The sequence below is a fragment of the Phanerochaete carnosa genome (assembly GCF_000300595.1).
Source record: "Phanerochaete carnosa HHB-10118-sp unplaced genomic scaffold PHACAscaffold_1, whole genome shotgun sequence".
Classification (NCBI taxonomy): Eukaryota; Fungi; Basidiomycota; class Agaricomycetes; order Polyporales; family Phanerochaetaceae; genus Phanerochaete; species Phanerochaete carnosa.
In genome coordinates, this window is record NW_006767628.1 from 4,175,079 (window position 1) to 4,185,424 (window position 10,346).

Sequence of the window (10,346 nt, forward strand, 5' to 3'; positions counted from 1 at the left end):
GGTTGGTAGTTGCACTGACGGACCATTCCTCCTTGAGGGCATGCCCTTTATACAAAGGACGTGAGTTGACACTGGGACCCGCACAGCCACATCCGAATATGCCCTATAGCCCATACGGCTGTGTGATGATGCTAACTGACAGCCAAACACCAGATTGAGAGGAGTGACGATCAGTAAATAGATAGCGAGGGACCCTAGGACAGCCATCCACGGCTGAGAAACTCTCGCATGAATCATTTGAGCTGTACATGTCCATTGTAACCCAGACTCGAATCAGATAGAATTACGCCGTGCACTGCGGCCCTTGGTTCGAGCCGCTAGTGGTATGTTCTTTTCACCCACATATGCCGAAGGAAGACATCCTTCTTCTTCCCACTTCTCCAATATCTCCATCGCCGCATGGTAGCCTCGTTTCTGAATCTCCTCGAACTTGCCGAATTGCAATGTACCAAACTGCATAGCCGTCCGGTCAGCATCGGGCCCAGAGATGTAGTAAGCGGAAAGGGCGCACCTCCTGCACAGGCATCTGCATGTACAAACAGCCGCGCGCGACCTTGGCTTCCTCAAGAGTTTTGATGCTCGATACACTGAACAGAGACGTCAGCATGTTGCAATATATGCTGAGTAAGAAAACGTACTAGGCGAGCCTACTTTGGATCTCAGTGATAGCGGGCACGCTTCGCGCGCTCGAGAAAGGATTCCAACGGTTGGCCAATAACCACCATCCGGAGACCGAATCCCCAAAATTTCGTGGCGGGTTGTCTTCGATCTGCGAAACGGTCAGACGACTGCTGCGGACAGCTTCGTATTACTACGCACGGAGCCTACGTCGGAGGCAATGACTGCGCTCGCACCCATCGACATCATGGTCGAGACCTGAAACAAAGTTAGCACTAGTAGAACACGCTGGATGAACGTGTCATACTGGAAGGTTGTCCACTGGGAACAGAAGCTGTTAGCGGACCTATGGCGAGGTTCGTGAATGAAGCTCACGATATCCTCCATCGACAAGCATATTCCCACTGTCACATATCGGTGGTAGCAGACCCACAAGGGTCATCGACGCTCCTGTGGAGAGGCGTTGTCAGCACTGTCATACACCGAGCAGCCGTAAGTACATACGGATGAACCGCCACGCATAGCCCGTCTCGTGAATCTCCATAGTCGAGGTATTGATATTCGTCGAGTTACAGAAATAGGGGAGCCACATGTCTTCGATGTGAAGATCATAGAATGCCTTGGGACATCGGGTTCAGTAAAACGGACGGAAGGACAGATACCAGAGCGGACCTTGTAGATGGAACGATTGAATTCATGGCCCTAAAGTGAGAATATCAGGGCTGCGCGAGATAACAGGAACTAGGGTGCTTACGGTAGTGTAGGCCACCATGGGGTATGTGACATCGGACAGGATGCGCCAGATGTTCCCCATTCGTCCGCTGAATTGCTTCACACGGGCTGCGCTCGAGTAAAGATCGCCTTCTCGTGCATATAGTCCTCCGACAAATGCGCCGATACTTGTGCCTATACCCACGTCAGGCTTTGCACAAGAAGATAGGACGGCATCGCTGTACCTCCAATATGGTCCACTGGTATGCCATATTCCTCCAGCGCCCGCAGGACGCCCTGGGATGCGTCAGCACCGCTCCACGAAGCATCTCCGAACAGAAACTTACCAGGTGGGAGATGCCACGAGCACCGCCTCCGCCGAGTATGACTCCAATCGATCTCCCACATATCCGACGAGCAAGGCGAGCGAAGTCGTTTGTGTGCGGACCTCGCTGCGGCCGAGGGTCGGCTGAGCCCCCTCGATAGCGCTGTATGCCGCTTTGAACCCTGTCCTTGAGGTTCTTCAATGCAGTCACTGCGGCAGGATCTTGCGGGAGAGGTGTCGTACGTGATACTGAAACAATGATACCCTGGGATTCGTTGTGTTTCTGAGCTCATTTGACCTGCACTTTCGTTGCATGACTCACAGGAAGCTCCACGTGTAGATGTTGGTGGACCCACGGACGGTTCTATCGACGAGTTGTCAGTAACCTCCCCCAGCCCGTCTCACCATCCCCACTGACATACCTTCAGCCACGCACGAGTAGATCCTGGCACCACAGTTCGGTCAGGATGAAGAAGAACTAGCTCCTTCCTCGCAGTCGTCTTCATGGATAGCAGTAATCTCTCGTACTCTCCTAGCGTGGGGTCTTCACCCGCTCCAACCACCACCACGTAGTCCGCCTATGCATTCAGTCAGCGATGGGCACAGTAAAGCCCGGCTGGTACGCACTTGTCGAATGCATGTCTGCGTCCATGCACTACTGACAGCCGAGTCTGCGACGTAAAGCACGATACGATACTTTTGCTCTTGCTCCGCCAGCCACCCCGCCGCCTTCAATTTGCCCATGCGCGTGAAAGCATGTCTACCAAGATGGTCTGACACAGATGACTGGTTGAGGTAGAAAGTGGGAGCACCGATACTTTCGAGCGCAGCATAGAGCTTGCGGCCGAAGGCTTCGATGGGGACGTTGCGAGAAGACGGTATGATGGCGACTGTCTTCAGATTGCTGTTGCTACGGGAGGACTCAAGGGGTACGTTTCTCGTTGAAAAGTCGACTTCAGTCCTAACGCGAGACGCTATCGTGCGCAGAAGCCTGAATACGATGTCAGCAGCCATCGTCAACCGATACGGGAGACATACGCACTGTGCAGTTGTAGCTGGATGTCTGGAGGAGATTGCATTGAATAGTGTTTGTGGCATGCGTATGAGCTCGGTGTCTCGGATAGCGTGTAGTGTATTCCGCCTGGGGGAACTGGTGATGACGTCAAGCTCGCCAACCGTATCACCCTGACCATACTCAGCAAGGATGGTTACGCCGCCGCCCTCCTTCTCAGAGATAACTCGTAGACGGCCGTTAATTACGATGTAGAAGCTGTCGCTGACATCGTCAGGGCGCCAGAGAACCTGCCCTGCGTTGACTTGCACCCAGTCGAGAGAGCCGTCAATGTGCAACACTACGGGCAGTGAGTACAAGCGCATATTCCACATCTGTGTGACGTACCGAGAGGGGAGAGCAGTGAAATCAAACGCTTCGCCAATGTAAGCAGAACTATGGGCCTCTTTTCGAGCAACCTCTCCAATGCATTCGCGGGAAGGAAGCCAACGTAAGTGTCGGTCTTGGCCTTAATGTCCACGTAAGACGCGGTGTTGCACAATGAGGCTGAGAGGCTATAAGCGCAAGGACAAAATGAGGGAAATCTCACGCACAAAGATATCCTGCAATCCCACCGGGCTTGACAGTGAACAGAGGCTTCGGCAGGTCCTTGGGGGAGGGACCCTTGGGAGTCCGTGAAGTGGCATGTTTCTCGAAAGCGGGCGATTCCGTTTTCACCGAGGAGGGGCGAATCTCGCTTTGACGCGTGAGCTTCGGTTCCGACGCACCAGGTCCGGTAGGCTCAGGTAGAAGGATTTCCAAGAAGCCCTCGATCACATAAAAAAGTCCTGGGCGCTGTCAGTCTCGTTTGGCGTACTTCGAGTAAGCAAAACACACCGGTATTTCTCTGGCCAGCTTTGGCCAAGAGGGAGCCGGCAGGGAAAAACAAGATTTCTACTTCGTTGTCCAATCCACTGAGGTAGCCATCATCTCTGCCGGACGAAGACCCGGTCACGCTTGAAGAAGCATCATCGACCATCTCCAATAGCGACAAAGACCCGAACGAGGTACCAAATACCCCGCTGCGCGAGCGGCCTGCATCACTAGGGGGGAAAGCAGGAGACGCCTCCACAGACTCTTCGCCGCTCAAAGGGGGCTGCAAGAGGCCAATCGACTTCGCGATACAGGACATGACTTCGTCCCTAAGGTCAAATTCGTCTTTGGACAGACGTTGTACTCCATGCATGCTGCTGAGAGATGCGGACGGCGTCGGAAGAGGGGTGAATAGCGAGCTTCGTGAGCGTAAATGTGGTCTCATCGTGTCGGTAGAAGGGTCCGCAGAACTCAGCAGGTCGCCTGGCTGGACGTGCTGACGCGCTGTATTTCTTCTGGACGGTGTGGCTGTAGACCTCTTTCTGGAACTGTTATTGGTCGACTTGCTTGGCTCTTCCGATGTTTTGAGATCATCGCTGATGGAGGATTCGGACGAATTCTTGGACGAAGACGGATAACTGAAGTAGTCGCTATCCGCCTCCTCGTCGGGGGTCGATGCTAAAACACCGTCAAAGCGCTGACGCAGGTGCTTTAGACCGCCACCTTCGTAAAATGAAGGAGGGAGGGGATGGCATGCTATATCATTGATGGCCTTTTCGGTACGGAGAACCTCGGTAGTCAAGCCCAAATAGTTATGAGCGGCGTTGAATGTTACGCGAGAGAAGCGCGTCAAGATCACTGTGGGGACTTTAGCGCATGTATTATAGAGCTAAAGCAACAAATTGACCTTGCACGATATGAGCGGCCGCCTTGGGGAACTTCTTCGTGAGTCTCCTGAACGCCTCCGCGGGAATAACGGCAAGAGTACTGTCCTCCGTAGCTCTTGCGACTACTCCATAGGAACTGTGATTTGGATTGCTAGGGACGGGTCTCCGTCTAACTTGTGCTGTGGATGTCGTCCGATTCGATGTGGAAGACAGGCCAGAGACCGACGGCCCTTGAGACACAGACCGATGTCGTGACGGAAAATGCGGAGAGGACACGCCCACAGGATGAACAGTCGACCCAGAAGATGAGACTGAAGCCCCGCGCCCACGAGCCCGCGGCGACATGGCATCGGGTGAAGCGCGACGCTGTTTCGCCACGTAGTCCAGGTGCATCGTCGAAACGTCCGAATCAGAACGGTGTGGCCTCACGCGTACAGGAGGGCGCACAGAACTCCTCTCGCCGCTCACGACCGAATCTGCGTCAGTGTCCGCATGTGGGTCCTCGAGGGCCTCGTCATCTTGCCAGCTGATTTTGACGTTCTCGGTAAAGAGGCTCAGGATGGTAAATAGACTTGAGAGCGTGCCGCCGGTGCCAACTTCGTTCAAGAGCTGGTAGCCATTCATATCTTCATCGTCCCAAGATCCGCTACGCTGTCCATCGACGTGATTTCCCGTGCGCGCGAAAAGTTGCACAGTGCCATCGACCACGCAATAAAAACTCTTGTCTTGATCCAGCGAGATACTGTCACCAGCGATGAGTCGACGCGTCTGGAGGTGCCTAGCCAGCTCGTGGAACACCTTCTCTGAAGGTCAATCCGGAGGACTAGACGTGACAACAGCGGAAATCATACTGGCTTCTCCAAAAACCCGAATACTCGAACGGCTTGCAGGAACTCGTCCAGGTAGTTGTGGAATGCGGGCGCCGACTCTGGAGTATTGACATCGGGATGCAACTCCTGCGCATCGGCCTTGACGAGCGGTGGTTCCTTCAGCTTCGTATATATGTTCAGGTATCGGAATCGTATCCAGTAGTTCAGTGCCACCAATGAGAGACCGAACATGATGGCAAACGACCAGAAGTTAAGCTGAACGAGAATCCAGCTTTCTGTCAATGAGCATGGGGTGGGACTATTTGGACTTACGGTTAGTGTCATGGAATAGGAAAGCACCGCATATATGAACCTAGGGACAGATATAGTGGCAAACGCAACGAGTAGCTTTACCCACGACAACAGCCAAACTGGCCGTCAGTGAGGATTAGCGGATGCTCTCGAGTAAGTTATTGCTGCACTTACGAACGACCCAGAAGAACGACGAAAGGAATATAATGAGGGGATGCCCATCGTTATTTCCTGCAACCTCTATAACGCCCTCCATCGTGGTATGTTACGAGCAGTGTCCAAGAGATGCCAGAGATGTACCAAAGTGCTTGCTGGGGTGCTATATACGCTTTGCAGACATCCAGGAGCGCTGGGAGCAGATAGACAGGCGTCGCTAGATTCGTCCTAGTACGTAAGGCTACACTTGGGCTGTACTGGGACGTAAGATACGGAGAGGGATGGGAGAAACGTGCGTGGTGAGCGTTCGAGAGGAAGAGTCCTCCGACGCGCCTCCCCAGGCGGGTCCGCGGTCATTCACGTCTGGCGCCCACGCGTTGATGCGCGTGCGTATATACCCTTCTTGGACTCAGCTTCGGGCACGAGGTCCTAGTAATACCGCTCGAGATGCCTTCGGCCGGTAATTGCTATCACTTGCGTAGCTCCAAGAACATTGCAACAAATATATGTAAAATAGAAATAGAGTGCACTATCTTCATTCCGAGCCAAAAGGGTATGACCGTTTAAGGCCCCGAGCGTCCAACTTCCCATCGCCCGTGTCTGTCTGCTGCCTGTCCCTACCATCTTTCTTGTTCTCTTCCTTATTTAAGAGTCTCTCTGTGTCAGCCAGAACCTTTAACGCCTCAGGCGCACTCGCATTCGGCTCACACTCGTACTTTTCCTTCAAGCTCTTGACCTTATCCTGAATCGCGGCCTTCTGAACGGACGTGGACCTCCACCGTGGCAGTTTGCGCAGCTCGTCACTGTTGGGGTCGCCCCTCGAGACGAGTCCATGCCCATGCAGGCGACTGGGGTGATCCGGCGGGGTGCCAACCGTCGGCGCCGTTCCGTACGTCTTCTGCGCCTCTTCCCACTTGTGCAAAAGCCGCGGCATGTGGCACCGAATGATCGAGACCATGGCCGTTGCAAATCGCCAGATGCCCATAGGACTCTTCAGGTCGTACTGGACGGCATTGCGATCGCAGACGGTGATGACGGAATCCGTACCGTCGCCACTGGGTGGCGTCGCGTATGCGTAATCGAGGAGGAGGATCGGTCCGTCGGACCTCAAGCCAAACACGGGGAAATCGGTGATGCCGCAGACCTGGAGAAATTTCACGCTCGCCACGAGGTCGATGTAGTGCTGGTTCGCCACCTGTTCTGCATCACCTCCCTCCTTCTTCCACTCGGCAATGAGCACGGGAAGCTGGAGGAGGTCGGCGGTAACGGACTTGGGTTTGGCGAAAGTCTCCTTGTCCTTGTTGGCTGAGTCGTCTGCCTTCTGTCTAAGCCTGGTAGGATGTTTGCTGGGCATAATGTCCGGTGGACGGTAGTGGGTCGCTTGGGTTTTCACGAAGAATGCATCTTCCCCGGACGTGGCGTCTGATGCCCGCTTCATAGCGGGCCCTGAAGACGTGCCGATCAGTGCGAAATCTTGGAGAAGTCCGGACGAGACCCCGAGCACAGGGACACGAAAAGATGCGATTGCATCACAGATCGCCCTCTCCCTAATCAGAGTGGCCCGGCGGAGAATGTGATAGTCATTGAGATCACGGGTCCACTGGAAAACACGAGAGAGCATCGCCTGTGCGGACGTAAGCTCGTGCAGCACAGTGTCAGTCGATTCCGGGTACATGGGACCCATTCTTGCTGTCAACTCCGCCACAACATCAAAGGGGGCGTGCTTGTCAGCCGCTTTCACAAGTCGCTTTCCCCACTCCGCCACTGAGGGTTTGTCCACGCCAGAAAGGTACTGGGACAGCGCCATGCTTTCCGGAAGCCTCAGGGTGCACTCTAGCCTAAAAGGTGTCCCGATGTCACCGCCCAAGGAAATAGAGACATGAATAAGTGACGCAGAACTTACCGCTCGTTACCGTGACCTTCAGCCGCATCGGGGCGAAAAGCTATGTCTGTTTGGAATTCTTGGTCCTTGTGGGTGAACGTGTGCAAGAGCAGCGCGTTAACGGGCACTCGCCATGTCGCTTCATTTACGTGATCCCCGGGAAGTTGCTTCAATTTGATGGCTCGTATCATGGCGTATGTCTCCAGGATCTGAAGAAGCATAAGGTGAAGAAACGGCTCGATCTCGACCTCGCCTGGTAGCTGGGTTCTCTTGTCGAGATTCTTTACAAGATCAGGGTTCTGTTTCTGATAGGTGACAATAGTAGTAAATATATCTTCGAAATCTTTGATGAGGGATGCGTCGAGGTGAATGTCACAGTCTTCGGACAGAGCCCATTGTGACCTCTCCTCGTCCTACTCACAGATGAGTCCTGCATGCCACTACCAGGTGAATCAAACTCACATATGTTAACCACTCTTCTGGCCAGTAAATTTGTGTATAACGACGGAAAATGTCCCAATGATGGTGGTTCGAGGCGGCTGACCCAGTAATTACGAACCGGTCAAACAACCAGTGCATCACGAGGCAGTTGTCTTTATGCTTTGGAGACATCTTTGCGCACCTGAAAGGTAACAGACATTGATAACGTAGCTGTACGATAAAGTATAACATTTACGCAGACACTGATAGCTGAGACTTTTGGCCGAGGAAGCTAAAGCTGTCATCCTTCGACTTGAACTCGCTTGATCTTTGAATTTTGATGCCAATCGCTGGCTTCGGCTCAATTGTGACATTCTAAAGCGCAGTGTTAGACAAGGTGCAATTAGTTATAGGAGGTTGCGTGCAATGAATGCCGTGTTTTCTCTAGCTCAACCTCAGGTTCCATCTCCTTACTCACATTTGAGGGCGAGCTACTAGATATGGGTCAGCACTTTGTATCGTGATGTCGCAGGATAGTTGTTGGCACCTTAAAGCGTTATGAGTCTGCTTGTCGCTAGCGGAAAATGCGGCTTTAGCATGTCACCTGCAAGAAACTAAGTAAGGACATACAGAGCTCGATGTCCCAGTTGTTTTTCAATGTCTGCCGTCCTCAACATTGGGGTGGGCTTGGTGCCGGTGGGTGACATTTTGGGTAGGGTGACACCTTCAAGCCAACGCGTGATTCTGCTATCTGGATCGTCGGAAGGGTATAGGGAGCCAAATGTGTCTGTCCTCCATTGTTCCTGGAGCGGTATATAGCTCTCCAAAATCGACCGGTTTGATGCCGCACACTGCCGGAGATGCTGCACAAGGCCCCTTAGTTGAAGAATTGCCCAAAAAGCCGAAAACACATCGCCCGGGTCACAAAGATCTAAGGTCATTTGCTCGCACAAGTGAATCTCCGACTAATAGATATCACATCCTAAATTAGAGAAATCTCCACATCCAGTAGATATGACTCACATATGCTTCATCTTTTGGGTCTTTTTGATACCAGCCGATGACGAAGGAGATCGTGGGCGAGTAGGGACTGTACTGGATGCCAACCATGGGATGTGGCAGGCCCCAGGTTCGGCGCTGATGGAGGACGGCTGACATAGCGACAGGGAGGTCCGGCGCCCTTGCCATGCACAAGATCGGAATTTTGCAGATTTTTCTTCTGGCCCATGGCTTCCAGCGATTGTATACGTGGGCCGACGAAGGAGGATCTACGTCGTCGTCTGAAGCCGATGAGCACGCCGAACGGGTCGTCTTCTTAACCTCGAGTAGCGTTGTCTCTGGGACCGCGCCGCGTTGGTGTCCTGATTCGAAGATGTCTTCGTCACCCACGCAGATTGCGGCGGTCAGTGGTATCCGCAGTGCGGACCAAACATGATGTATGGCGGGATGCACCCCAGGTATACGGGGCACGGCGAACCACGAGTCGCATCTGCATCCCTGTCTCAGCCTGTGTACCTGAGGCTCCAAAACAATGACGCACTCTAAGAGGACCTCGCGGTCCATGTAGATGCAAGCCGACATGATAGAGTAGACGACGGACGTCGCAAGGTCTGGAGAAAGCGAGTCGTCCGAGCCCAATGAACCCTGAGAGCGAATCAAGTGGCATGCACGAAGTGCGGCGCTGAATACATGTGCTATATCGTCTCTGTTTGCCAAATTCGAAGGAGTGGACATAGTGCCGGGAGGCAGCTCCGCTAGCAGATAATGCAAATGCTCGTCTACTTCGGGGTATGACCCCTTAAATCGCATATTAATATAGATAGTACACCGAAGAGGGATCTACACATACGTCTCCGCTTATCGCAGGAATCTGGAGCAGGATATCACGCAGTTCGCGTGCTCCATCAGGCCAAGCCACGTCATTTTCCTCCGGAAAATGGTACAAGATACCGCGACATATTTCTTGAGTCAAGATGTTGCGACTAACCATGGACGATCGGACGAACCGAGGCTGGTAGTGCAAACAGAATATTGGAGTATGCGGCAAGAGAGTTACAAAGGAAAGGGGTTCCGACAACGCCTCCGCCCTTTGTGGCGCTTGATCGCATCAACCGGTAAACTGCACGGACTCGGTCGCGGGTTGGGAGAAAGCCCGACGTGCTTCAAACGGGTCCTCCAGAAACTCGCTGGCCCACTCATAATAGGTGTCGAAAGGCATGGCACGACTGGGATCATCACTTGGGCGTCGACCCTTCGGAACGCATGTCACCTTGCCCAAGAGAAAGTGAACGGCACCCCTGCAGCCTCTTGAGCACAAGAACGTAAAGCCTATGTTCATGCGTCAAGAATACAATCAGAGCGA

The 10,346-nt window shown here is 53.3% G+C and overlaps 3 protein-coding genes across 3 annotated transcripts; all 3 read right to left on the minus strand.

Moving 5' to 3' along the window:
• Positions 1 to 154: 154 nt before the first annotated feature.
• On the minus strand, positions 155 to 6,036 carry PHACADRAFT_135056 (uncharacterized protein). The gene is made up of 22 exons (XM_007390773.1): positions 5,701 to 6,036; positions 5,548 to 5,645; positions 5,257 to 5,490; positions 4,426 to 5,203; positions 3,543 to 4,376; positions 3,260 to 3,493; positions 3,054 to 3,212; positions 2,697 to 3,006; positions 2,282 to 2,645; positions 2,077 to 2,232; positions 1,977 to 2,018; positions 1,677 to 1,919; positions 1,575 to 1,626; positions 1,373 to 1,524; positions 1,291 to 1,320; positions 1,123 to 1,237; positions 994 to 1,068; positions 926 to 939; positions 820 to 876; positions 639 to 769; positions 512 to 587; positions 155 to 453 (listed from the first exon to the last, which is right to left on the minus strand). Exons 1-22 carry the CDS (start codon positions 5,780 to 5,782, stop codon positions 274 to 276), a joined length of 4,416 nt encoding a protein of 1,471 aa, XP_007390835.1. The 5' UTR covers positions 5,783 to 6,036; the 3' UTR covers positions 155 to 273.
• Positions 6,037 to 6,125: 89 nt separating this feature from the next.
• On the minus strand, positions 6,126 to 7,979 carry PHACADRAFT_248016 (uncharacterized protein). The gene is made up of 2 exons (XM_007390774.1): positions 6,218 to 7,979; positions 6,126 to 6,192 (listed from the first exon to the last, which is right to left on the minus strand). The coding sequence occupies exon 1, from the start codon at positions 7,487 to 7,489 to the stop codon at positions 6,218 to 6,220; it is 1,272 nt and encodes a 423-aa protein (XP_007390836.1). The 5' UTR covers positions 7,490 to 7,979; the 3' UTR covers positions 6,126 to 6,192.
• A 617-nt stretch (positions 7,980 to 8,596) lies between these two features.
• Positions 8,597 to 8,945, minus strand: PHACADRAFT_248017 (uncharacterized protein; the record flags this gene model as incomplete). The annotated part of the gene is made up of 1 exon (XM_007390775.1): positions 8,597 to 8,945. The coding sequence occupies exon 1, from the start codon at positions 8,923 to 8,925 to the stop codon at positions 8,599 to 8,601; it is 327 nt and encodes a 108-aa protein (XP_007390837.1). The 5' UTR covers positions 8,926 to 8,945.
• Positions 8,946 to 10,346: the final 1,401 nt, after the last annotated feature.